The sequence below is a fragment of the Dicentrarchus labrax genome, unplaced genomic scaffold, assembly GCF_905237075.1.
Source record: "Dicentrarchus labrax unplaced genomic scaffold, dlabrax2021, whole genome shotgun sequence".
NCBI lineage: Eukaryota > Metazoa > Chordata > Actinopteri > Moronidae > Dicentrarchus > Dicentrarchus labrax.
In genome coordinates, this window is record NW_026136704.1 from 1,500,727 (window position 1) to 1,525,536 (window position 24,810).

The following is a 24,810-nucleotide window of genomic DNA, read 5'->3' on the forward strand; positions in this document are numbered from 1 at the left end:
TGAATGAAACGGAAGTGAATTGAATTGTGGCGCAAACTGGGAATGAACTTGTGAATAAATGGGTGTATACTGGTGATGAAATCCAGGTGTGTCAGTGAATGAATGTGTTGCTAGCTAGTGCTAAGGCAGGCAGCAAATGCTAGTGAATCATGATGTGGCTAGGGCTAAGAAGCTGGTATAGCTCCTGTAGTAACCTAATGAGTGTTCTCCACTGTCGGTCTACTGCCTTGGAAGTAAAGAGCAGCAGGGAGAGCTCCATTGGTTGCAATAACAGACAGATAGCAGGTAGTCTTATCTCACTTCCTTTATGAGCTCAGTTTCCTGATGAGTTTCTGGTCTCAGTCTTTAGTTTCTTCTTCCATACAGCATTAAGTTCATTAAGTACATGATGGTCCCATTTAGAGTAAAATAGACCATAAAGCAAGTCATCAAGGCTTCGTTCTATCCTGTTTTACGTTTTGCAAAGATCTTTTTACGTTTTTGGGTTGTCCTTTCGTCCGTCCTATTCTTGTGACTGCGCTTTCTCAGGAAATGTTACCCAAAAGGTCAAAAGGCCAACACAACAAGGTCAAAACCTTGACACCATAATGGAAAAACACTTTTTGGGCCGTTATTCATCACCATAACTCAGGTACAGAAGGGGAGATTGACCCCTGTTCAGTCAATACATTCATTAATCAGTTGAAATAATACATGTTACATCAATAGAGTGATAACTTCCATTTAGCCTGATATACTGCACGGGGGAATTCTTCCAAACTTAGTTTCTTATTTTGACAGCATGACACTGTGGGACCTTCAGTCCAACGTTGGGCTCTATCTTGCAGTCAGCGCAATTGACTTTGTACACTGGCGCTTGTATAATTCCTGTTTTGCACTCGACGCACATTGGAATTTTCCCTCCACCGATGCACGTCCTTAAATTAGAGAATGAACTTGTGCTCTGGGGGGCGGTTCAGCGAAAAGAGGAGGCGTGTTCCGGCGCAAACGTTCCCTGGTGCTATTTTGCTGTTTCAGAAAACAATTCCGCCACAGACCAGGAAAAACCTAGTCTAAAGTCAGTGGCACTTATTCAGATGCTGTTTTAAGGGCGCAGACTTGAGGCGATGTGCCTGAGAGGCAGCAGCAACATCGCCACCCGGTCAAGACGGGCATTAATACTTTGCCGCATCTCGGACAGCTCCCGCTCCAGCATGTCAAACCCGGTTTGCTGCAGGAACGGGTGGTCCTCCAGCGTGTAGTGGGTCTGGATCCTCTGCTCCTTGGTGTTTGCGCTGCTCCCTCCTCAGCTGGCCCTTGCGCACTGCTCGGCCTGTGCACACTGCTCCCGAGGCCAGGGTCTTCTTCCTGCGAAGCTGCGTTACATTGTTTTGATTTATTGTATGGCTGTGTTACATTTATTTTATGTCAATAATGTCACTACGGCCCTGAAGAGAACGTCGGTCTACTCGGCTGTGAACCGCTCCTGGCTTGCGCCTGGCGAATCCGCCGTTATAATAGCAATCCGCCATGGAACAAGCGCACCTGCTTTTAAAGGGAATGTGAGATGGCGCTCCGATTGGTTAATTGCATGTTACGCCCAAACCACACCTATGACTAATGTAGCTACTTCAGACCAACCCATTTTAAATTTGCGCCGGGCGCAAGAGTCATTTATCCTGCCGGCATAATAGCAACAGCGCCCGAGATCCGCCCACAAAGCTACTTGCGTTTTTCCGTTTGATACTTGCGTTTCAGATCGGCAAGATAGGGCCCTTTGTCTCTTCAGCCAATGGCAGCGTCAGACGAAGGGTATTAAAATGCTGAGCGTTCAGTAGGGACAGGTGGATGGAGGAGAGTCAGCGGCTGGCATCATCAACCTGTTGAGGGGACAAAACACCAACAACAAGTAAAACCTCCTGATGTGTTCTCAGTTCTCTCTTCAATGTGAAACCAAACAGCGAATAGAGATGAGCCGGTTCTGAGCCAGCACTGCTTTTTTTTAGGTTTGTTTGACAAAATGTTTTGTGGTGTTGATGTGTTGTTCTTCCCTTGACATATATTTGTTGTTGATGCAGCCAGAAGACATTCTTACTGCTAAATGTTAAGAATTGTGGTAAATGTTGCTCCGTTTCTGGAAAACATGGTTTCTCAGTCCTGTTATCACACACAAATATTTTACTCACAGTTACTCACAGTTAGTTACTCACAAACTGTACAACATTCAATACCCTCTATCCTTATGAGCTTATGTTCTCACAGTTGACCTGTTTTTTTTCTGACAAAATTAGATCCAGAATATGTATATATATATCAACAATCTTGGTAGGTATCACTGAAATGTCTTGCTCCTTATTTTTGTTACAGAACTATAACTAATGCATGGTACTTTAAACAGTAGAGAGATACATTTAATAATAAATAAAGGCTTAACAATACATGTAAATTGTCAACCCTGAACAAAGGCATCTGAGCTGCAAGGATGGAGAAAAGTGAACATTTGAGCAATATGAGTTTAAGGTTGAATCTGGCCTGTTACAACAGTTTCCTCTGAGATCTTAAAGAAAAGTTGTGTGCATGTTAATACAGTCCTAAAAATGTATTTCTTGCAGCACATGAAACAATCTTCACAGTTCTTTATGAGTGATATGATCTTAAAACAAAATTAGACTATAAATGACTGAAACATGGTTATTTGTGTTAAAAATGGAACAGACTTCAACCCTTTCTGCCTTTTCAAAATATTTTATTCTATAGTATATTCTATAGTCACTAATAGAAAAAAGGATTGGAGAGTCAATGAAATTCAATTAACTATACAAATAAAAAAAGGGACCCTCAATAAAGGACTGTTATGTGTCTGTTTTTATATTAGTTATGCTCTGTAAATTAAGGTGACTATATTTTCAAACCCTAAAACTGGGACCATTCAGTGTAAGGGTCCTGGGGATTTTAGTACTTTACACATATTTGTTGGAAGAGCAAGCCTGAAATGATACTGTACTGTAAAGACAGGCAAGTTTGAGGCAAGTTTGTGAAAAGGTTTTCTATTAGTGTTTATCAAACTAGAAGGCATCTTACAGGAACATAGTTTTCAGTTTTGTTGAAGTTAAACATTCTAGTCATTTGGTCTCTCTCTCTCTCTGTTTTCAGTGTGATCCAACTAAAACCCTGAACTAGGAAGTTTTATGAAGAGGGAGGATGGAGAACGTCTCCTCGAACAAACACTTCATCCTCAATGGCTTCAATGAACTCGGAGCGCTGAGGCCCTTCCTCTTCATCCCTTTCTTCATCATGTTTGTTGTGTCACTGCTGGGCAACTCCCTGCTGCTGTACATTGTCATTTCACAGAAAAGTCTCCACTCACCGATGTACATCCTCATTGCTGGAATGGCATTTGTTGACCTGAGCCTTCCAGTGTTCTTTGTCCCCAACATGCTGCTGAGCTTCTTGTTTGACTGGAGGGGAATCTCTCTGAGTGGCTGCCTGGTTCAGATGCACTCCATTCACTTTGTCGGAGCTTTTCAGTCAACATTGCTGGTTTGGATGGCACTGGACCGCTACTTTGCCATCTGCACACCACTGTACTACCACGAATACATGGCTTTACCAAGATTTCTAAAATTTATAATCCCGTTTGTTATCAGAAATGTCATCTTGATCACACTGTTTGTGAGTCTGGCAGGAACATTGTCATTCTGTGCTTCAGATGTAATGAATCACTGTTTCTGTGAGCACATGGCCTTGGTGGAGCTGGCCTGTGGAAGTACTGCCATCAACAACTTGGTGGGGTTGATCTCTCTGTTCTTCATCCCTGTGGGTGACATCATCTTTGTTTCTGTCTCTTATGTGGTGATATTCACATCTGTACTCAAGACTGGCAGGTCAGGTGTCAAAGCCCTTCACACCTGTGTCACCCACATTGTGGTCCTCAGTGTCAGTCTGATCATCGCACTTGTTGCTTTCCTGTCATATCGGATCAGAAATGGTCTTCCAGCAGGCATTCGGGTTTTCTTCAGCACCATGTACCTGCTGTTTCCGAGCTGTTTCAACCCGATCATCTACGGAATCAGAACCGCTGAGATCCGACAGCACTTTGTGAAGACACTGATGTGCTGTCGCTTTGTCCAGACTGTGCCCCATTTTTAAGAAACTGTTAAATCTGTAATGAATACGGACAAATTAAAAGTTAACACTGACAAAAATGAAAATGCTCACTTTACGTAAGACTGAAATTATAAGAAAGGTACTGATGCTCTTCTTTACAGGAGTTGCCCAGGGTAAAAGGATGACAAACCTGGCCAGGTCAACAAATTGCCTCTGCTACCAAGTGTCTTAAGGTGGGCTACCACACTGTGCTCTCTTGGCCATTTTGGACCTGTGACAGCACTCCCTATGACATCCATACAGCTAACTTACACATTCTGAAAATGTGTGAATGCTAACTGATAATTGTTAGTCAAGCTAAGAGTGTATGGCTGAATGTATCATGAGGTGAAAATTAAAATAGTAAACATATGGACAACTGAAGTGTCCCTAGGGAGTGGCATAGCGAAAGAGACAAGATCCCTTTTTAAATGCAGGTGAGCTATGCTGTACAGGTGTGCCACACAACTTGGCCAACCCAAACATAACACAAACCCCCATCCACTTATAAGAACAGGGTCCTAAGGTCCCCAACCTACCAATAGTGGTTTGCTAAAGACATTCACAATTAACAAGTACAATTTACTTTAAATATAGGCATTTATCAAATGAATCAGGCTTATACATGTTACCTAATCTACCACTGCATTTCCCTGCTCACCAACTCCCTTCCATGAGAAATAACTGACTGGCCTCTCAATATAAAATGTGTCCCGTTGCAAAATCTCAGTACTGGCAGACGTATTTGCTGGCATCCACTTTTACCTGAAATGACTCCTTAAGACATGGGGCTGCACGCACTGGCACCAAGTAAGAAGAGCTTTAACAATATCAAAAGCTTTCTTTCAACCATCTGACCAATGACACTTGACCTTTGGAGTCACAAGTCAGTCACATGAGCAACTACTGCTGAGAAATGTTCCCTAAGTAATAGCCTACCATTATCTATTCCAGCTAGCACAACTGACACCCAATATCTAAGGCTAGGTTTGTATAGTCACTCAAAACATCCCCTTAAAAACACTCACACAACCATCTTAAAAGTTGAAACAGGGTGTGGAGAAACAGATGACAAAACCACTATTAAGTATTCAAGGATATACCATACCATAGATCCATAAATTTACTCAGGGCAGAAGAGAAAGGGGAAAATGAAATTGTTTGGACCCAGGACAAGGCCCCATTTGTTGCAAGTTGGCTCCTACCCTAAATAAAATAGGGGGTTTATTTGGCAAAACTACAGATTGGCATAAACATCAAGAAAAACAGGTGCCTGGTTAGCTCAGTGGGTAGAGCTGGCGACCCATGTTCCAAGGCTGAGTCCTTGCTGCAGCGGCCCAGGCTTCGAATCTGACCTGCTGCCCTTTCCTGCATGTCATCTCCTCTCTCTCTCTCTGCCCCCCCTTCCTGTCTATCTTCAGCTGTTCTATCAAATAAAGGCAATAAAAGCCAAAAAATACTTTTAAAAAAATATCAAGAAAAACTTAGAGTTTAATATCAGCCATGCCAGTAGTGTGTCATAAGGTATGTGTAGAAGTAATCGTTAATAAATAGTGAACATATGGAGAGCTGGCCATCACAGAACACCTCATGCTCGTCACAGAACACCAACGGTGTTTTATGCTTGTCTTTCCAGGTACAGCAGTGAGCAGTGACCTACAGTCTACACAGCCCAGTGAAGTTAAACATATTATATATTACATAATATTAACAACTTTAGTCAAACAGTTGTTTCTAGTGAAGAAACAGCCAGTAAATGTACCAAAGTAATCAGAGTAATAGTATAATGATTACTGTAACCTCCCATCTGTTATATTCTTTATACACATTAGTTTACTGAGACCATGGAAACAGAAACCTGGAATACTTTATCCTGTACAACATGTCAACATAACTGAAGGAATCACTCATCTAATAAAGTAACTTGTTTATGTGGTTTAAAAACTGCTAACTAACCAACTGTTAACTGTACTGTATCCATATTTCATAGTCTGATATTTTAACTTAAAAGTATTATTACCAAAGTTAACCTTCAGATATTTGTAAAAGCTGCAATTATGTTTGAACCCCATTAAAAATACTGTATACTGAATATTCTATCACTTATATTATATATTGTGATGTAATTTATCTTCCAACATAATAAAGTTTGAATGTGAGACAGTAATGTATTGTGTTGCTTACAGTCATTTACTACAGGTTTAAATTTCACATGTTCATATTGATGGATGTTACACGAACCAGGTTTCAACTCTTGTACATCCAGGAAATCTTCATAAAACCTCTGTGAAATAACATGTTATTTATATAAAACCACACAATTTAAAAATGACCAAAACTCTTCTTAAAAGTAAAACACTTTATTCATGTTTCAAGGTTTATGGTTTCTAGTATACTGAAGTGTGATCTAGCAGTGGAGCTCTGCAGTCAGTGTTCATCTTCATGAGTCTTCCCTTGGATATCCAGACTGTCCTGAAGCTGCAACTGTCTCTGTTCTCTAGTAGCTCTATTGTTAACTCTGGTGCACGTTGATCAAGTTAATTTACATTCAGCAGCACGCACACACATCTGAACGAAGCAGAAGAACGCCCTCTGAGAAATAACAAAGCTAACGCGAGCTGAGATAACGTTAGCACGTCAGTAGAAAGTTCAAGACAGGGACTACACAAAAAGCAACATGAAAAACAACCACCAGGCTCCAACCTAATTAACGGTTAACGAGGCTTATCGATCACACTGCCCCTCATATTACAACATAAAGTCCGATAGACTCAGTAACTATAGTAACACAGTGACATCACAGAGCTGCTGTGTGCTAATCAAAGCTACAATCCTAACGTACTGGAACTCGGACCCGAACGCTGTTTTTTGCCGGCGTCGGGACCCAAATGACTTCCGGCTTGACGCAGTTTCCGGTCTTCTCGCGGTACTTCCCGGCACACGATCGCCATCTAACGTAAGTCCAAGGAATTTCTACATTTTACAGAGTCTATATGTGGTTTTTCATAAATATACATCAACATTTACATGTATAATTATTATATGAAAGTTACTTTAATGAGGGGAAGCCGCGGGAACGCTTAGATTGCGCTTGGGCGACGATCCAGTCAACTTTAAAAGTCCGTTTCTATTTTCACTTTGCAGCTTAAATAAGCTCTCATATGGGTACATATCGTAGCTAGGTTTACACTGATTAGTCTAGACAATGAAAATGTCAGATAATGTATTTATACAATCTGTGGTCGAGGTGGGTGGAGGCCAATTTTTTTTATTGAAATTGAATAAGTTCCAGACACGGGAAAGGAGAACAAAGGAACAGAGCAAGCGCAGCATTGGTTTTTTAAGCTGTGAAGTATCACAGTACACATGAAGATTTAATGCAAAAATAAGGTTCAAATTAGCTATTCAGATGTATTTTCTTGTTTATAAGCTAAAATAAATAGAGAGCCCCCAGCGGAACATCCCCACCTAGCCTGCCTGCTCCTGGCTGGCAACTGGATGGTAAAGCAGATGTTTTTTTTATTATTTTCTCTGCAATTTTAATACAGCTTTGGGAAATAATTTTGTTGTAATACTAAAATATGATTTTTCTTTTAAAGCCATCAACATCTTCGGCCTCCGAGGGTCCAGATTATCTTCCTCTCCCTCCCAATGTAAATGCTTTATATCATCTATAAAAACAAGCAATGTCCTAAGATGCTGGGGATATTAGGGATGATGATGAGTAAACAACACATGTCATCTTGTTTATACAGCCTGCAGACAGACAGCTGCGCCTCCCAGCCGTCTGCTGGACCCACGGCATCCACTGGTATTGTATTTAACATTAACAGTCTTTGTGTGCCATCCCATGATATTCAAACATCTTCTTAAATATATTTTTTCTATGAGTAGGTCACACCACCAGAACGGCAATGGAAGATCTGTGTGACCAGTGCAGGGAACCTGACCCTCCGGGTGTCTGCTCGGAGGGATTAGTGCCGTGGGTCCAGTGCAACAAGTGTGGCAAGTGGTTTCACACCATTTGTGTCGGCTGGGAGGAGCTGGACAATGACGAATTTTGGTGTTTTTGGTGTCTTAATATGTTTGACTAGTTTGTTATTTAATTTGTTTTTAATTTGATTATTCTTTATATATTTATTTTGTATATATTGTATTTATTGCTGTTTTTTGTCCTGTCAAGATGTGTGTCATTTAATAAAATATTTTTTGTCATATCATTTGTCTCAGGAACAACTTAATACCCCCATAACACCAGCAGTGTTCAATGTTTACAGCGGGCGCACGCTGCCGTTAGACTGGGGACACCGGCAGCTCAAAGACAGAGCAAAAGTAAATGGTTAAAACGATACACGGTTAGAAAGCTAAGAAGTTCATCTTTACTTTAGCACCTCAACCACATGATCATTGGACTTAGTAGTTAAAGGGAATTTATATAGAATATTAGCATGAAAATCGATCGGGTCCGAGTTCCGGTACGTTACCAAACAAATGACCTCCGCTGCTGAATTTATACACAGTACAAGTACGGTATCTTCTGATCACAGCTGTATTGATCCACACGGTGAACAGATACTGAGCTACCCAGCAGATAATAAGTTACCAGGTTAAAGACAATTAAAGCTATCTGACGTTATCTTCCCTGTTCTATGCAGCTCAACGAGCTAACAGCTGATGAGCAGCTACAGTTTGTTCACTCGGAGGTTTTCTGTTCTTTCTAACAGCGACACAAACATATTACTGACTGAGCACTTTAACTAAATACAGACCAACATAAAGCCAATTTAGCCCGGTCACAAAACCCACAACAGTAACGGAGTTACAGAGTTACAGCCCCCCCCGCACGAAGCTTGGTGATTCTCTGTATAAACTTATAATAAACTTTGTGTGAATCTCTATAACAATATCAGCAGGGGAGAATATGGAGACATCTGCACCAGCTGGCTTAATAAATTAACTTTACCTTATAAGTTTCATGTTCATCTTGCAAACATTTAACAAACATTTAACAAACATTTAACAAACAATAACTACGTTAGCATCACTGAGGCTCCTGCAGCTAACAACGCTTAGCATGTGCTAGCATTACACAAAAATCCTTCCAGTGACTTCCTCTGCCGTCTCTCCACAGACAGTTGGTACAATCCCTCTTTCAGGAACAGTCTTTCAGCCAGTCCAGTGTTGTACTGACCGAGGTTGTGAAAACAGTCCGACATGAAGTGGTTCATACAATTATGAATCTGAAAAAGGGAACAATATGTCTCCTTTAAGCTTGTTTTTCGTTATCCAATGTCTACAGGTACAGGAAATGGTCAAAACAAACGTGCTGCTTAGTCAAAAAGGAGCTCTGTTGCTCTTACTGAACGACCTTGACCTGTCTGTGACCGTAAAAGTTGAATCTTGTGGTTTGACATTGAATTTAGAGAACTGAATTTGAATTGAGAGAACTGAATTTGAATTTAGTTAAGTGAATTTGATTTGAGAGAACTGAAATTGAATTGAGAGAACTGAAATCTAAAGTACATAAAAAGTTGAATTTTAGTGAGGCTCAAATACATGTGGCTCCTGGTGCCACATGTCGAAGTATCCTTGAGCAAGAAACTGAACCCCAAATTGCTCCTGTTGCCATGCATCAGTGTGTGAGTGTGTATGAATGTTAGTTTCTGTTCGATGGACTTTGCCATCACTGAGTGAATGTGTGTGAAAGGGTGAATGTGACACGTAGTGTAAAAGTGCTTTGAGTGGTCGGAAGACTAGAAAGGCGCTATACAAGTACAGGTCCATTTACCACATACAGTTTCAGTTGCAAGTGAATTCAGATTCATAATATTATATTCAGTTTCAAGTTGATTGGAATTCAGTTTCAAACTAATAAATTCAAATTCAAATTATGCTTTTCAGATTCAGTTTTTTAATGCAATCATTCAAGTTGAGCAATTCAGATTCAGTTCTAAATGATTCAAATTCAGTTTCTACTGACACAAAAATCAGCCCATACAACTTCGGTCTGCCAATACCGCAGTGGGTGCTACTCGCAAATTGAAAGCAAACGCAACAACAACCTGCAAATTTTTATCCTATATCAAAAACAACTTTACGCCATTAGTTCAAGAGAAGTTGTGAAATAATCGCCATGGATTGGCAGTTGAGGGAACTAGAAAACGTAATTTGTTTTAAGGGGATTTCAAATATAATGTTTTCCAAACTTAATTTCTTATTTTAATTGCATGACACTGTGGGACCTTCAGTCCGACTTTGTCTCTTCAGCCAATGGCAGCGTTGGACGAAGGGTATTAAAGTGCTGAGTCAGTGTTCAGTAGAGACATGCGGATGGAGGACAGTCAGCGGCTGATATCAGCAATCTGCAGACGGGACGTGTTTACTGATGAACTCCCAAACTCAAAAAGTAAAATCTGCTCACTTCTTATTAATTAATTACAGAACTGAGCTGTCAGCTCATCAGATTGAACTCTTCATGTTGAAATCTCAAAAGGAAAAAAAATATATTTTTGTAAGATTGTTTCAGACATTTTCTATATTGTCATATATTGTGGCTCTAGTGATTTTATCAGTCTCACTGAACTGTAAACAAATGATGTCAGGACGCTCTTTTGATTAATTCCATTATGTTTTCAGTGTTTGCTCTTCAATGTGACAGCTCTGCTTTTTGTGAAGGTTGTTTGAGAAAATGTTGCATGGTGTTGAGGTGATGTTTTACCCTGACATATATTTGTTATTGAGCCCTCATAAATTTGCCATGCAACCAAAAAACACTCTTATAGTTAAATGTTAAGTAATGTGGTAAATATTGGGAAAAATAACTGAAAAGGACTAAAATAAGGTTATTTATATTATACTGTATTATATTTGACTCACAAATATAGATGATGATTGCGGAACCAATGCAATGTGATTTCCTAAAGAAATAGAAAGTAGACACTCAGGCCCATCAGCTATGTGTCATGTTACAGTTCACATTTAATTAAGGACATTGCTTACTTGAAACCTCAGCCATCAGTCAGTCATATTGTCCTTGTGTTTCTCCATATTGTAATTCTATTAGTGGTTCAGTCTACTCTGTAAATATGACATCAATGCAAAATGTTTTAATAGTTTGAATTGAGAAAAAATTAAATGTTGTGTGAGCTACAGATTGTAAAGTCTTCTCAGGCAATTTTGTTAAAGTTGATTTTAAGCTGTATAAATTAAATTGACTTGGTAAATTAGATTCAGTTAATGGCTGGCAACCTATCAATCAGAGAGTGACAGCAGGCTTCAGTCCTGTGGTTTAAATTTCGGTGGTGGACCTGCTCTTCTCTTTACAAGAAAATCATTTCTAATTTTTTTTTTGTACAACTAGAAGACATTTTACAGGAACATAAATTGCAGTTTTGTTGAAATTAAACATTCAGATAATTTGGTTCTTCTGTTTTTTTAGCCTGATCGAAACTAAAACCCTGAATGAGGAAGTTTTATGAAGAGGGGAGGATGGAGAACGTCTCCTTTCACAAACACTTCATCCTCAATGGCTTCAATGAACTCGGAGCGCTGAGGCCCGTCCTCTTCATACCTTTCTTCATCATGTTTGTTGTATCACTGCTGGGCAACTCCCTGCTGCTGTATGTCGTCATTTCCCAGAGAAGCCTCCACTCACCGATGTACATCCTCATTGCTGGAATGGCATTTGTTGACCTGAGCCTTCCAGTGTTCTTCGTCCCCAACATGCTGCTGAGCTTCTTGTTTGACTGGAGGGGAATCTCTCTGAGTGGCTGCCTGGTTCAGATGCACTTCATTCACTTTGTAGGAACTTTTCAGTCCACATTCCTGGTTTGGATGGCACTAGACCGCTACTTTGCCATCTGTACACCACTTTACTACCACAAATACATGGCTTTACCGAGATTTCTGAAGTTTATAATCCCGCTTTTGCTCAGAAATGTCCTTATGATCATGCTGATTGTGAGTCTGGCAGGAACATTGTCATTTTGCAATTCAAATGTGATGAACCACTGTTTCTGTGAGCACATGGCCTTGGTGGAGCTGGCCTGTGGAAGTACTGCCATCAACAACCTGTCTGGGTTACTGACTGTGTTCTTCATCCCTGTGGTCGACTTCATCTGTATTGCTGCCTCTTATGTGGTGATATTCAGCTCTGTGCTCAAATCCAGCAGGTCAGGTGCCAAAGCGCTCCACACCTGCATCACCCATATCGTGGTCATCAGTGTCAGTCTGACCATTGCACTTGTCGCTTTCCTGTCATATCGGATCAGAAATGGTCTTCCTGCAAGCATTCAGGTTTTCTTCAGCACCATGTACCTGCTGTTCCCGAGCTGTTTCAACCCGATTATCTACGGCATCAGAACCACTGAGATTCGACAGCATATTGTGAGGACACTGACCGGTTGTCGCTTTGTCCAGACAGTGCCCCATTCTTAAGAAACTATTCAAATCTGTAACGTAAAATGTCTCTATTATATGGAGACACATTTCAATGAGATAAAACAAAACAAATCAAAAGTTACTATTGATAAAAATGAAACTGATCATGGCAAGTAAGACTTATGAGATAGGTGCTCAGTGCTCTCCTTTTCAGTAGTTGCCCAGGGTGAAGGCTCAACTATCTGGCTAGGTTGAGGTCAACACTTTGTGAGTGTCTTGATGCGGGCTACCATACCCTGGCTCCCCCTACCTGAACGATAGCTACCCTTACATTGCCTGGTATTCATCACAAGCTATCTGCATCCTAATTGTTAGCCCAGGGCCTACATTTATGTGATAAAATGTGTTAAAAGGGAAAATAAGAGTACTGTATTTGTTTAAAAATTCTTGTGGAAACACGGGGAGAGTGTGCGCCAGGCCCAAGCCACAACCAGTTTTTGTGGGGAAACACGGGTATGCACATATCACTGTCATACTTTCTGTATGATAGCAACCTTCATTAATGGGGCCCAGGTCCTTTAAACTTTGGCAGCCAGGAGCGTCAGGGTATACAAGCATCATCATGGTTAATTAACCCTCTTGGTTACCACAACTGCTCACAAAACCTGATCGTGCCGACATCGGATAATCCCATGAAATAAACCACACACTAAAACTGTGTCAAGTGGAGGCAAGTCCAATAATTCCAGACTAATTGTCTTTCAGCGACAATTAACAAAAATTGGATTGAATCCAATGATACCGAAGTTACAGAGGTCAGGATAGATACAGGACAGAGGTCAGTCCTGTAGCTACAAGGCAGAGGTCTGCATTGTCTGCTTGACTAATAAAATAGTTACAATAATTACATTATTAATATTGACATTTTATAAATTTTAGTGAAGTCCAATAATTTGACATTAATAGTCTTTCAGAGACAGCTAAGAAAGATTTGATTAAGTCCATTTTACAATAGGTCAGGACAGATACAGGACAGAATTTAGTGCTGTAGATACAGGGCATAGGTAAGAGATGTAGATACTGGTCATTGGTCCGTACTGTCTCTTTATTCAATCGTAACTATAAGTTAATGTTATCATTACCATAACTTTATTTCGTAAGTTGTAGTTTAGTCCAATAATTTGACACTATTGTGTGATTACTGCTACGTAAAGCCACATTGCACATGTGTGTAACATTTCATACAATTCTACTAACAATAGCTCAACCTTGTGGCCATTAATAGAACCCCGACATATTTCATTCTACGTGGTATTCAAGTAAGACTGATTTATGGTGGCATCTTCAGCCGTAAATCATGAACACTTCTTGCTGGGACTCTTTCGGAAGTTGGGCCAGCGAGCAGCAGCTGCAGCAGCACAAAATGCAAAACATTTAGTTTGCATTAAGGTGCTTTAAAATGTAAAGTTTTTCATACTTAATTACTTATTTTGACTGCATGACACTGTGGGACCTTCAGTCCGCCTTGGTCTCTTCAGCCAATGGCAGCGTCAGACAGAGGGTATTAAAATGCTAAGTCAGCGTTCAGTAGGGACAGGTATGGAAGGCTGGATGGATGAGTCAGCGGCTGATATCAACCTGCAGACGGGACACGGTTACTGACGAACTCCCAAACACCAACTACAGGTAAGACCTACTAATTTCTTTTCTACAGAGCCAAACTGTCAGCAGCTCATCATGTTTAACTCTTCATGTTTAAGTCCTGAAATCTTATTTTCTTTAAAAGAAAGAAACAGTCAGACAACGGGAGGATAATTTCACCTTAGACTGTTTCAGACAATTTCTATATTGTCATATATTGATTCTAGTGATTTTATCTGTCTCACTAGAAACAAGTTAAATGATCTCACTACACTGGCTGAATTTCATTATGTTATCAGTGTGTTCTCAGTTCTGTCTTCAATGTCAAGCTAAATACCCTGAGGAGGGATGAGCCAGCCCTGAGCCAGTTCTGCTTTTTGTGAGGTTTGTTTGACAAAATGTTTCATGGTGTTCATGTGTTGTTCTTCCTTGACATTAATTTGCTGGTGATGCAGCCAGAAGATGTTTTTATTGTTAAATGTTCAGAAATGTGGTAAATGTTGCTCTGTTTCTGGAAGGGATGGTTTCTCAGCACAACTGTGTTCATATTCAAGTCAGTTTCATCTAAATAGCTGACATTCACAGATGTTCCTTGAAGGTCCTCACAAACTGTGCAACATTCGACATCCCATCTTTAGACTCTGGATTAAGATTTTTTTTTAAAACATTGAATCAGCCCAGGTCGCCATAAGATACTGATAGGCCTTAAAGATAATCATTACAAGTTTGGGCCTTAGTTGAAATGTTGGAGAATATATCCAGAATATGTCCACAAAATTGGCAGATTACCACAGTGTTGCTCATTTTTGTTAGTCAGCTACAGAACTGTAGCTAATCCAGTGAAGTTTGAACAGCAGTAATTGTTGGTTTTGCAAGATATTAAGTCCTAGAAACCTTTCTTGCAGAACAGGTCAGGATGTGTGAAGTTTTTACTTGACTTGCAGGTCAAGTAAAAACTTCACACATCCTGACCTGTTCTGCAAATGAGTAACAACAAATAACAATGAAAATTACAGAATAAGGTTATCTGTGATTTTAAAAAATCAAATTTAAATATGTTGTTTAGACTCAGTAATAGATGAGATGATTGGGGAATCAGTGCAATGTGATTTCCTAAATGAAAGGAAAGAATCAGCTGTGTCTGTCAACATGTTACAGTTCTATTCACATAAAATTAAAGACATTGCATTATACATACTGAATTATAAGTATCAGCATTATGTAATTGTCTACTTATCTTAACACTCTGTTTTCCCACTGTGGTGTCAAACATTGCTTATGCAAAACATCGGTCTCTGGGAAACAGTTGAACTGGTTATACGGCTTCAGTACTGTGAATTGAATTCAGGTGGTAAACCAAGTCTTTGTTTATAAGACAATCATTAGTTTTTCTGTAAAACTAGAAGACATCTTACAGGAACAGAGTTTGCAGTTTTGTGGATGTTAAACTTTCAAATAATTGTGTCTCTCTTGTTTTCAGGCTGATTGAACCAAAACCCTGAACTAGGAAGTTTTATGAAGAGGGAGAATGGAGAACGTCTCCTCGAACAAACACTTCATCCTCAATGGCTTCAATGAACTCGGAGCACTGAGGCCCGTCCTCTTCATACCTTTCTTCATCATGTTTGTTGTGTCACTGCTGGGCAACTCCCTGCTGCTGTACATCGTCATTTCACAGAGAAGTCTCCACTCACCGATGTACATCCTCATCGCCGGCATGGCATGTGTTGACCTGAGCCTTCCAGTGTTCTTTGTCCCCAACATGCTGCTGAGCTTCTTGTTTGACTGGAGGAGAATTTCTCTGATTGGCTGCCTGGTTCAGATGCACTTTATTCACTTCGTGGGAACTTTTCAGTCCACATTGCTGGTTTGGATGGCACTGGACCGCTATTTTGCCATCTGCACACCACTTTACTACCACGAACGCATGGCTTTACCGAGATTTCTCAAGTTTATAATCCCGCTTGTGATCAGAAATGTTGTCATGATCACTGTCTTACTGAGTCTGGCAGGAACATTGTCATTCTGTGCTTCAGATGTAATGAACCACTGTTTCTGTGAGCACATGGCCTTGGTGGAGCTGGCCTGTGGAAGTACTGCCATCAACAGCTTGATGGGGTTGATCTCAGTTTTCCTTATCCTTGTGGTTGACTTCATCATCATTGCTGCATCCTATGTGGTGATATTCACATCTGTGCTCAAGTCTGGCAAATCGGGTGTCAAAGCACTTCACACCTGTGTCACCCACATCGTGGTCATCACTGTCACTCTGACCATCGCACTTGTTGCTTTCCTGTCGTATCGGATCAGAAATGGTGTTCCTGCAGCCATTCGGGTTTTCTTCAGCACCATGTACCCGCTGTTCCCTAGCTGTTTCAACCCGATCATCTACGGCATCAGAACCACTGAAATCCGACAGCACATTGTGAAGACACTGAGGTGTTGTCGCTTTGTCCAGACAGTGCCGCATTCTTGAGAAACTATTCTGTATCTGTAATGTAAGATTAACTACATACTATATGCATCAATCTACTAAAGACTTAAGAATGACTTTTTAAGGAAGGTGCTCAACAATGCTCTCCTTTTTGGGAGTTTACCGGGAAGAATAGCTGAACTACATGGCTAGGTTGATGTCAACACTTTGCCTCTACCAAGTATCTTGATGTGGGCTACCACACCCTGGTCCTAACCTTTCCCTGAACCCCTATATTGCCTGGCATTCATCACAAGCTATCTGCATCCTAATTGTTGGTTAGACTATAGTTGCAGTAGTGATAATAATTTAATCCACAATTAAAGGAATTAGAGCATATATATTCATATGAGGACTGAGCCTTAGTTCATCATATCACCATACTGAATGCTTTTTATTAAACACTTTGTGTGAGCTCTAAGCATGGGTTAAAGGATGCATAGGAATGTGTCATTTTTTTCTGTAAATTCTCTATAAATTCTGGCTTTTGCAGGGAAATATGCATATGCACATTTCACAGCTGTTTAAGCAAGTTTTTGAAATTGCAATCTTCATCAATGAGGCCCCAGGTCTTTTACATTTTTGCAACCAGGAGTGTTAGCATATACAAGCATCATCATGGTTAAGTATCCTTCTGCTCAAAAAAACAGATCCTGACAACTACGCCAAATGCCATGTAATAAACGGCAGAAAAGTGGAAATTGGAGTCTATATTTGTTTTAAAGCTTTGGTTGGCAAGCAACACTGAGCAACCAAGGACCCATATGCTAAAACTGTGTCAAGAGAGGACAACATTGGAAGAGAGGAACCAGGGGGAGCGCTACCGGTCTGCTGTTCTTGTTGCCATTGTGTGTTGCAACTTTTGGGTACTTCCCTGCTAAGATAAAATAAGATAGACTTTATTGATCCCAAACTTGGGAAATTCACTCATTCAGAAATTCCAGATTCAACACAATAGATAAGAAAATACACAATAAATAAATAAAATAAAATAGAAGAAAAAGATATAATGAAAATAGGAAAAAAAAGAGTTGCATGGACACAATATACAGCTTTTTACATACAGATGTGATTGATATGGAACATTGCACAGGTCACAGCAGGAGGAATTGGCATGGTGTAAAAATAAATAATTGCACAGGGACAAAAATAAATACAGGAGTATAAATTGGATGGAGGACCTGCGTTAGCACTCCACAGCTGCGGTAACAGGCTGCCACTCACATCTTGCCATCTTGGATCATGAAATCATCAGTGAGTGACAGGCCTTACTCTTTAAATCTTTTGTATCTATTGTACCTTCAGAGACTGCCCATTAGCATTCTTCTCTGTTAGACGACCATGCCTTACATTGACAACCACCCTCTCTTGACTATTTTGGACCTAAGACAGCACTCCTTAAGGTGTCCACACTGCCATCTTCATACACTCTTAAACTGTGAGTGGATTCTGTCTGAGAACAAATTGATTTGAACAATTATATTACCATTACTATTACTACACAACTTGGAGGGAATAATTTCCGTAATTTGACGGCACTTGAACAGTAAAACACAGCTGCTAATTGGAAGGTAACACAGTGGGTGTTGTTCTACTATACTCCACAATATTTTGATGGAGAGACTTAATTCATGGGTGGGTCTCACTGACCATGTACTAGCCTGGGTTCAATCATATTTAACTGATACAGTTTTTTGTCAACCTGAGTGCTTATATATCAGAGATTCAATATGGCATTCCTCAAGAAAGCATTATTGGCCCAATTCTGTTTTCTTTATACATGCTTCCACTTAACATTTTATGCTGATGATACTCAATTGTATATTTTTGTCTTACCAAACCACATCATTGCACTGCATGCTCTCGTTGCCTGTCTCACTAACATTAATGTATGAATGGGTAAAAACTTTTTAAAGCTAAATGAGGAAAAATAGAGATTCTCTGAATAGGATGAATAAGAAACTACATTCAATGCTTGGTGACTGTATCAAAATGATTAAAACTAATGTCAAAAATTTGGGAGCGATGTTAGATCATGATTTTAATTTTAATTCTCATTTTGAGGAATTCTGAGGAATAATAGGATGCTGAAATACTCACTCACACTTTTACTTCTAATCGTTTAGATTACTTTAATTCTCTTTTTTTGATTACCTATAAAGTCCATGAGAAAGCTTTAGTTAGTTCAAAATGCTGCAGCCACAATCTTATCTAAAACTGGAAAATAGTTGACATCACTCAACTGCTGAAGACACTGCTCTGTATCTTTAAGAATTATTTTTTTTTAAGTTATTTAATAATTTAAGTTACAATGGATTGGTTGGACGTGCTACGGTAAGCGTACTGACTCACTTCCGGTTTACTTCCTGCTCTGTGTACACTGTTTGGTGCTGTAGCTCTGTCAGTGAACGCTAAATATAAATTAGTTTTACTCGTTACAGCGGTTATTTACCCGCTTAACATTTAAACGTAGACTAGTTCTACTTAAACACTTGGAGTTTCTCCCTCTTTTAGGGACTTTTCACTACTTTCAAGTTTTTCATACACTCTAGTTTCATTAGCATTAGCAGTTAGCTATGGCTTCTCCCTCTCCCTCTCCTCTGTCCTGCTCATGTGTCAGATGTTCAGTTATTCCTCTGCCTCCTTTAAAGATAATGGTACCTGTATTAAATGTAGTTTATTTACTGCGCTGGAGGCGAGGCTTAGTGAGTTAGAGGAACGGTACCGCACCACTGAGATATCTTTAGCCGCTATAGTTAGCCAGCCCCCGGTAGCCGGTGCGGTCCGACCGAAGGTAGCTTCTGTTAGCTCTGTAGATCCCCGGTAGTTCCCGAGCAGCCGGGAAGACAGGGAGGCTGGGTGACTGAGCGAAGGAAGACTAGAACGGCGAAGCCCACAGTTCACCACCAACCCATTCATGTTTCTAATACATTTTCCCCACTCAGCGATACACCCGCTGAGGAACCAATCTGGTTATTGGCAGCTCCATAGTCAGAAACGTGAAGTTAGCGAAGCCAGCGGCCATAGTTAAATGTATCCCTGGGGCCAGAGCGGGCGACATTGAATCAAATTTAAAACTGCTGGCTAAGGTAAACGTAAATACAGTAAGATTGTTATCCACGTCGGCGGTAACGACACCCGTTTACGCCAATCGGAGGTCACTAAGATTAATGTGGAGTCGGTGTGTAACTATGCTAAGACAATGTCGGACACCGTAGTTTTTCTGGACCCCTCCCCAATGTGACCAGTGATGACATGTACAGCCGCATGTCGTATTCCACCGCTGGCTGTCGAGGTGGTGTCCAGCAAACGATGTGGGCTTCATTGATAACTGGAAGCCTTTTGGGGAAAACCTGGTCTGATTAGGAGAGACGGCATCCATCCCACTTTGGATGGAGCGGCTCTCTTATCTAGAAATATGGCGAAGTTTATCTCTAAAACCTGACAGTCCAGAGTTAGGACCAGGAAGCAGAGCTGCTGTCTTACACACTTCTGCGCTTCTTTAGAACAGTCACCCACCCAAACCCCATAGAGACTGTGTCTGTCCCCCGACCACCTAAATTATTTAACCCTGTAAGACCCAAATATAGAAAACCTTTAAAAATTATTTTACCTTTCGATGTTGTTGTAGTAGGCCTTTGATGCAGAAATTAAAGAGTTTTTAAAAAATAATGTTTATGTAGTTTATAGAGAAATGTTGTAATATTGCAACATTGGGCTTCGTGGGAGAGAATTTCTGTATTTGTACTATGTTGTCTGAACAACAATTCGAACAACTACGGTTAATTTGCAGGGTTGATTGCTTACTTAGCCCCATAAAGGTATATAACATTAATAATAATCACACATTAGTCATTTATTAAAAACTGTTAAACAGGACAAAACTCTAGTTTTTCTAGCAACTTCTTCTTCCTTTTTTTTTCTGACTGACTTTCTTGTTAGTGAAGTCCCAAAACGTTCTTGTCCTCTGAAAGCAAGGCGACATCACACTTGCTGCATTGGTGTTGGTGTTCTTTATTGTAGTGTCTGAGGTCCCTCCTGTCTTCACTGGGAAATGTGCAACTAGGTCCTTGCGTACTCCAATGTAAGGTGTGCACATTCTTGGTGGTCTCTCTGAGCATTCGAGGGCTTTCTGTGTCACTGTCTGTGATGCTGGGTCCCTTTGCCTGAAGATGGTCTCCCCTTTGGGTTCAAGTGTTGTGTTTACCAGGATGGAGAGGATGCTAGCTGTGCCTGAAACTGTCTCCTGTTCTTGTCTCTTTGCTAGACATCTTGAAAGCTTTGCGTCCCGCTTGTAGAGGGCCAGGCATTGACCACAACGAGGATGTGGTGTGCCAGAAGATGACATGTACCGCGACGGGATTTGATGGGGAACTTATATTTGGCTGTAAATGGTCCAACAAATCCATACCCCCATGTACTTGTTGTGGCACCAACAATGTAAGGCCTCTCAACTTCATGTAGGTTCTGGTGGCTTTAGGTGGTGAATCTTCTGCACAGGTTCGTTCAAGCAAGGATGTGTGCGGCCCTGTTGTCTACATTTGAAGCACAGATGTTGTGATTCCCCCCACTCTGACGTCATAGCTTCATCCTTTCTTCAAGCTCTTCTCTTCAAGGTTACAGTTGGGTGGCGCACTGCCTGGCTGTTCCCACTTAATGAATTCCCCAATCAAGGAGTTTCACTAATAATGGAACACGGTGGTGTTGTCTGCATACTTTTGTAGTTCTGACCTTCTGGATGTGTGGAGCAAGCTTCATCACAACATCACCTGACAATCCAAGTTCGATTTGGCTCGTATTCCGTTGACATTGCCTTGGTAGACGTCACACATCATGCCGAGATTCCAGTTCTCCCCACACTTTGAATCCCCATGGGTTTGGCTTGCCTTGCATATATTGCTTGATGCTGCTGAATTTCCCTTGATAGGATACTTCATACTGCCTTGACAGCTTGTTATGCTCTCTACTTATCATGCTAAAAGAAATATGCATCCCAATCACCAGCCATTTAGTCAAACAATACTGCCTTGACATAACAATACTGCGTTTTGTGCTCTCTAATTATCATACTAAAAGGAAAACATGCATACCCCCACTTATATCCACACCCCACATTCAGGACATTTTCACCTTTCCCAGAACTGAATTGTCTGTTGATATCCTCTTTGTGGACAAAGTCATGGAATTTTAGGTCAGTCTGGTCAAATTAACTACTTTTTGAAGATAAAACTTTTAAATCAGTCAAATTTGACCAGAACACAACACAAGGGTAGATGTATACTGTCCATGTATAAGAAAATACTTTGTTAGAGGCAGTGGTGTAGTGGAGGGAATGCAACCTGTTTGGGCCCACTGCAACAAGCCTGCTTTTTGACTACCACACTCACCCAGTGTTGTAGAATTGCAACAAATATATAACAAGCTCTAAATGAAATTTGATGAATCTATTCCACAATAACTACATATGTACATGCTCTGGACATTGTAATAACAACCAAAAAATGTAAAAGACATTTTACTTACTAGAATCTGATGAATTTAGTCCAATGAAACAAAGAGATGTTGTTCGAAAGAAACCTTGAGAAGTTGAGTGAGTTCATGGCCATAAGGCGGGACTTATAAACAAATGTACCATCCAATAGCATTGTGAGACTGAACAATAGGACCCAATGACTATGTAAATGTGGTAAAACATAAGATAAAATATAACGATTGTTTTTAGAATGGCTAAAGGTAACGTTGTAATTTTACAACAAGGGGTGTTACAGGGTTAAAGAAATAAAACAAGAGGAGTTCAACATAAAATCTAATAAAATTAAAACCACTCCTCAGTGCACAAAATAAGAGAATGAAATGTGGGCTGTTAAATATCGGTCTCTGTCCTCTAAAGCTGTTTTAGTGAATGAATTAATATCAGATTATGATATTGATTTACTTTGTCTTACTGAGTCCTGGTTGTTCCACGGGTATGTTAGCCTAAATGAATCCACCCCCCAGTCATATTAATACTCACATTCCTCGAGGCACAGGCCGGAGGTGGGTGCAGCTATATATGATTCGAGCTTTTAATGGACCCTAAACCTAAACTAATTATAATTCATTTGAGCCTTGTTCTTAGCCTTTCTCACCCAAACTGGAAAACACTGCAGCCAGTTCTATTTGTTATAGTGTACGCGCTCCTGGACCGTACTCTGACTTTATATCTGAATTTTCGGTTTCTATGCTTAGTCCTTAAATCAGATAAAGTAATTATTGTAGGTGATTTTAATATTCATGTGGATGTTGACAATGCGCCTTAGTAATGCATTTATATCATTAATAGACTCATTGGCTTCTGTCGGTGTAAATAAACCAACTCATTGTTTTAATCACACTCTTGACCTTGTTCTATCATATGGCATTGATATTGAACATTTAATAGTCTTCCCACATAATCCTTTCCTTCTGACCATTATTTAGTAACTTTTGAATTCATACTATTAGATTATAAGCCATTGGAAACTTCCTACGCGATGTCTATCTGACGTGCTGTAGCTAAATTTAGGAGGGATTCCTTCGTGTTTATTCAATGCCATGTCTGATTTAACAGAGTCCTATAACAACTTTAGTCCCTCTGAATTGATAATCTTGTCATAGTGCTACAGGCTCACTACGATCAACATTAGACTCTTCGCTCCTATAAAAGGAAATTATTAAAACATAGGAGACTAGCACCTTGGTATAACCACCAAACCCGCCGTTAAGCAAATAGCTAGGAAATCTGAAGGAAATGGGCTCTTACAAATTATCGAATATCGCTCAATTGGCAAGATGATCTTAAGATTTATAGAAAGGCCCTCCGTAATGCCGAGGAGCCTATTACTCAGCACTAATAGAAGAAAATAAGAACAACCCTAGGTTCCTCTTCGACTGTAGCCAGGCTGACAGAGTCAGCTCTATCGGCCACATATCCCCATAAACTTAAGTAGCAATGACTTCATGAGCTTCTTCTATAATAAAATTATTACTATTAGAGAAAAATTAATCACCAACTGCCATCAACGGTTATCGTGGCTCTCCAGTTCGGGACTTCTGTCAATGTAAACTCGTTATATTTAGACTGTTTTCTGCTATCGATCTTCATCAGTTAACTTCATCATTTCTTCATCGAGCCATCAACCTGTCTGTTAGACCCGATCCCAACTAGGCTGCTTAAGAAGTTGTTCCCTTAATTGGACTCTTTACTGGATATGATTAATCTTTCTTTATTATCAGGATATGTCGTCCTTTAAGTAGCTGTATTAACCCTTCTTAAAAGTTACTCTTGACCCGGGGTTTTAGCCAACTATAGACCATTTCTAACCTCCCGTTCCTCTCTAAGATTCTGGAGAGTGTCGCCAAGAGTTGTGTGACTTTCTACATAACAATAGTTTATTTGAGGATTTTCGTCGATTTGGTTCATCAGCACGAGACAGCTCTGGTTAAGTTAATGATGACCTTCTGACTGCTTCTGACAATGGACTTGTCTCTGTACTTGTATTATTAGATCTTAGTGCTGCATTTGACACCATTGACCATGATATTCTTTACAGAGACTTGGCATCAAATTGGCATTAAAGGAACTGCCCTAACCTGGTTTAAGTCATACTTATCAGATCGTTCTCAGTTTGTACATGTTAACGATGAATCCTCCATAAATACTAAGTTAGTCATGGGTTCAAAGGTTCTGTACTTGGACCAATACTATTTACTTTATATATGCTCCCTTTGGCAAATTATTAGGAATCACCCATTAACTTTCACTGTTATGGATGATACGCAGTTATATCTATCAATCAAACCCAATGAAATTAATCAATTATCTAAATTACAAACATGTCTTAAGGACATAAAATCCTGGATGACCTGCAATTTTCTGATGTTAAACTCAGAAAACCGAAATTCTTGTTCTTGGCCCCAAAACCTTAGAGACTCATTGTCTAAAGATATAGTCACTCTAGATGGCATTAACTTGGCCTCTAGCACCACTGTCGGATCTTGGAGTTATCTTTGATCAGATTTGTCATTTAACTCCCACATAAAGCAGACCTCTGGACTGCCTTCTTCATTTACGTAATATTAGAAAAATTAGACACATCCTATACAGACAGATGCAGAAAACTAATCCATGATTTGTTACTCAAGGTTGGATTACTGCAACTCTTTATTATCAG

The 24,810-nt window shown here is 40.1% G+C and overlaps 3 protein-coding genes across 4 annotated transcripts in view; all 3 read left to right on the plus strand.

Moving 5' to 3' along the window:
• The first annotated feature begins 1,812 nt into the window (after positions 1–1,812).
• The window catches only part of LOC127363051 (olfactory receptor 52K1-like), a 29,448-nt gene continuing 6,450 nt past the window's right edge, over positions 1,813–24,810 (plus strand). Inside the window, exon 1 of the mRNA XM_051399497.1 lies at positions 1,813–1,985. The gene's annotated coding sequence lies outside the window, so the exon portion shown is untranslated. The remainder of the gene's footprint in view (positions 1,986–24,810) is intronic.
• On the plus strand, positions 3,132–12,926 carry LOC127363043 (olfactory receptor 52N2-like). The gene is made up of 2 exons (XM_051399478.1): positions 3,132–3,262; positions 11,696–12,926. Exons 1-2 carry the CDS (start codon positions 3,181–3,183, stop codon positions 12,559–12,561), a joined length of 948 nt encoding a protein of 315 aa, XP_051255438.1. The 5' UTR covers positions 3,132–3,180; the 3' UTR covers positions 12,562–12,926.
• LOC127363052 (olfactory receptor 52K1-like) lies at positions 14,102–18,635 on the plus strand. 2 transcript variants are annotated; one of them, XM_051399499.1, is made up of 2 exons: positions 14,102–14,190; positions 15,626–18,635. In XM_051399499.1, the coding sequence occupies exon 2, from the start codon at positions 15,674–15,676 to the stop codon at positions 16,619–16,621; it is 948 nt and encodes a 315-aa protein (XP_051255459.1). In that variant the 5' UTR covers positions 14,102–14,190; positions 15,626–15,673; the 3' UTR covers positions 16,622–18,635. The 2 variants fall into 2 exon arrangements, with proteins under 2 accessions (XP_051255459.1, XP_051255458.1); XM_051399498.1 differs by lacking the exon at positions 14,102–14,190 and adding an exon at positions 14,323–14,529.

What these genes read in the sequence shown, in the direction of transcription:
- LOC127363043 (XM_051399478.1), top strand. Translation starts at nt 3,181, where the DNA reads ATGGAGAACGTCTCCTCGAACAAACACTTCATCCTCAATGGCTTCAAT. An exon ending in GAGGCCCTTCCTCTTCATCC is followed by an intron (nt 3,263 to 11,695) that starts CTTTCTTCATCA and finishes TCCTCTTCATAC; the next exon opens with CTTTCTTCATCATGTTTGTT.
- LOC127363052 (XM_051399499.1), top strand. Translation starts at nt 15,674, where the DNA reads ATGGAGAACGTCTCCTCGAACAAACACTTCATCCTCAATGGCTTCAAT.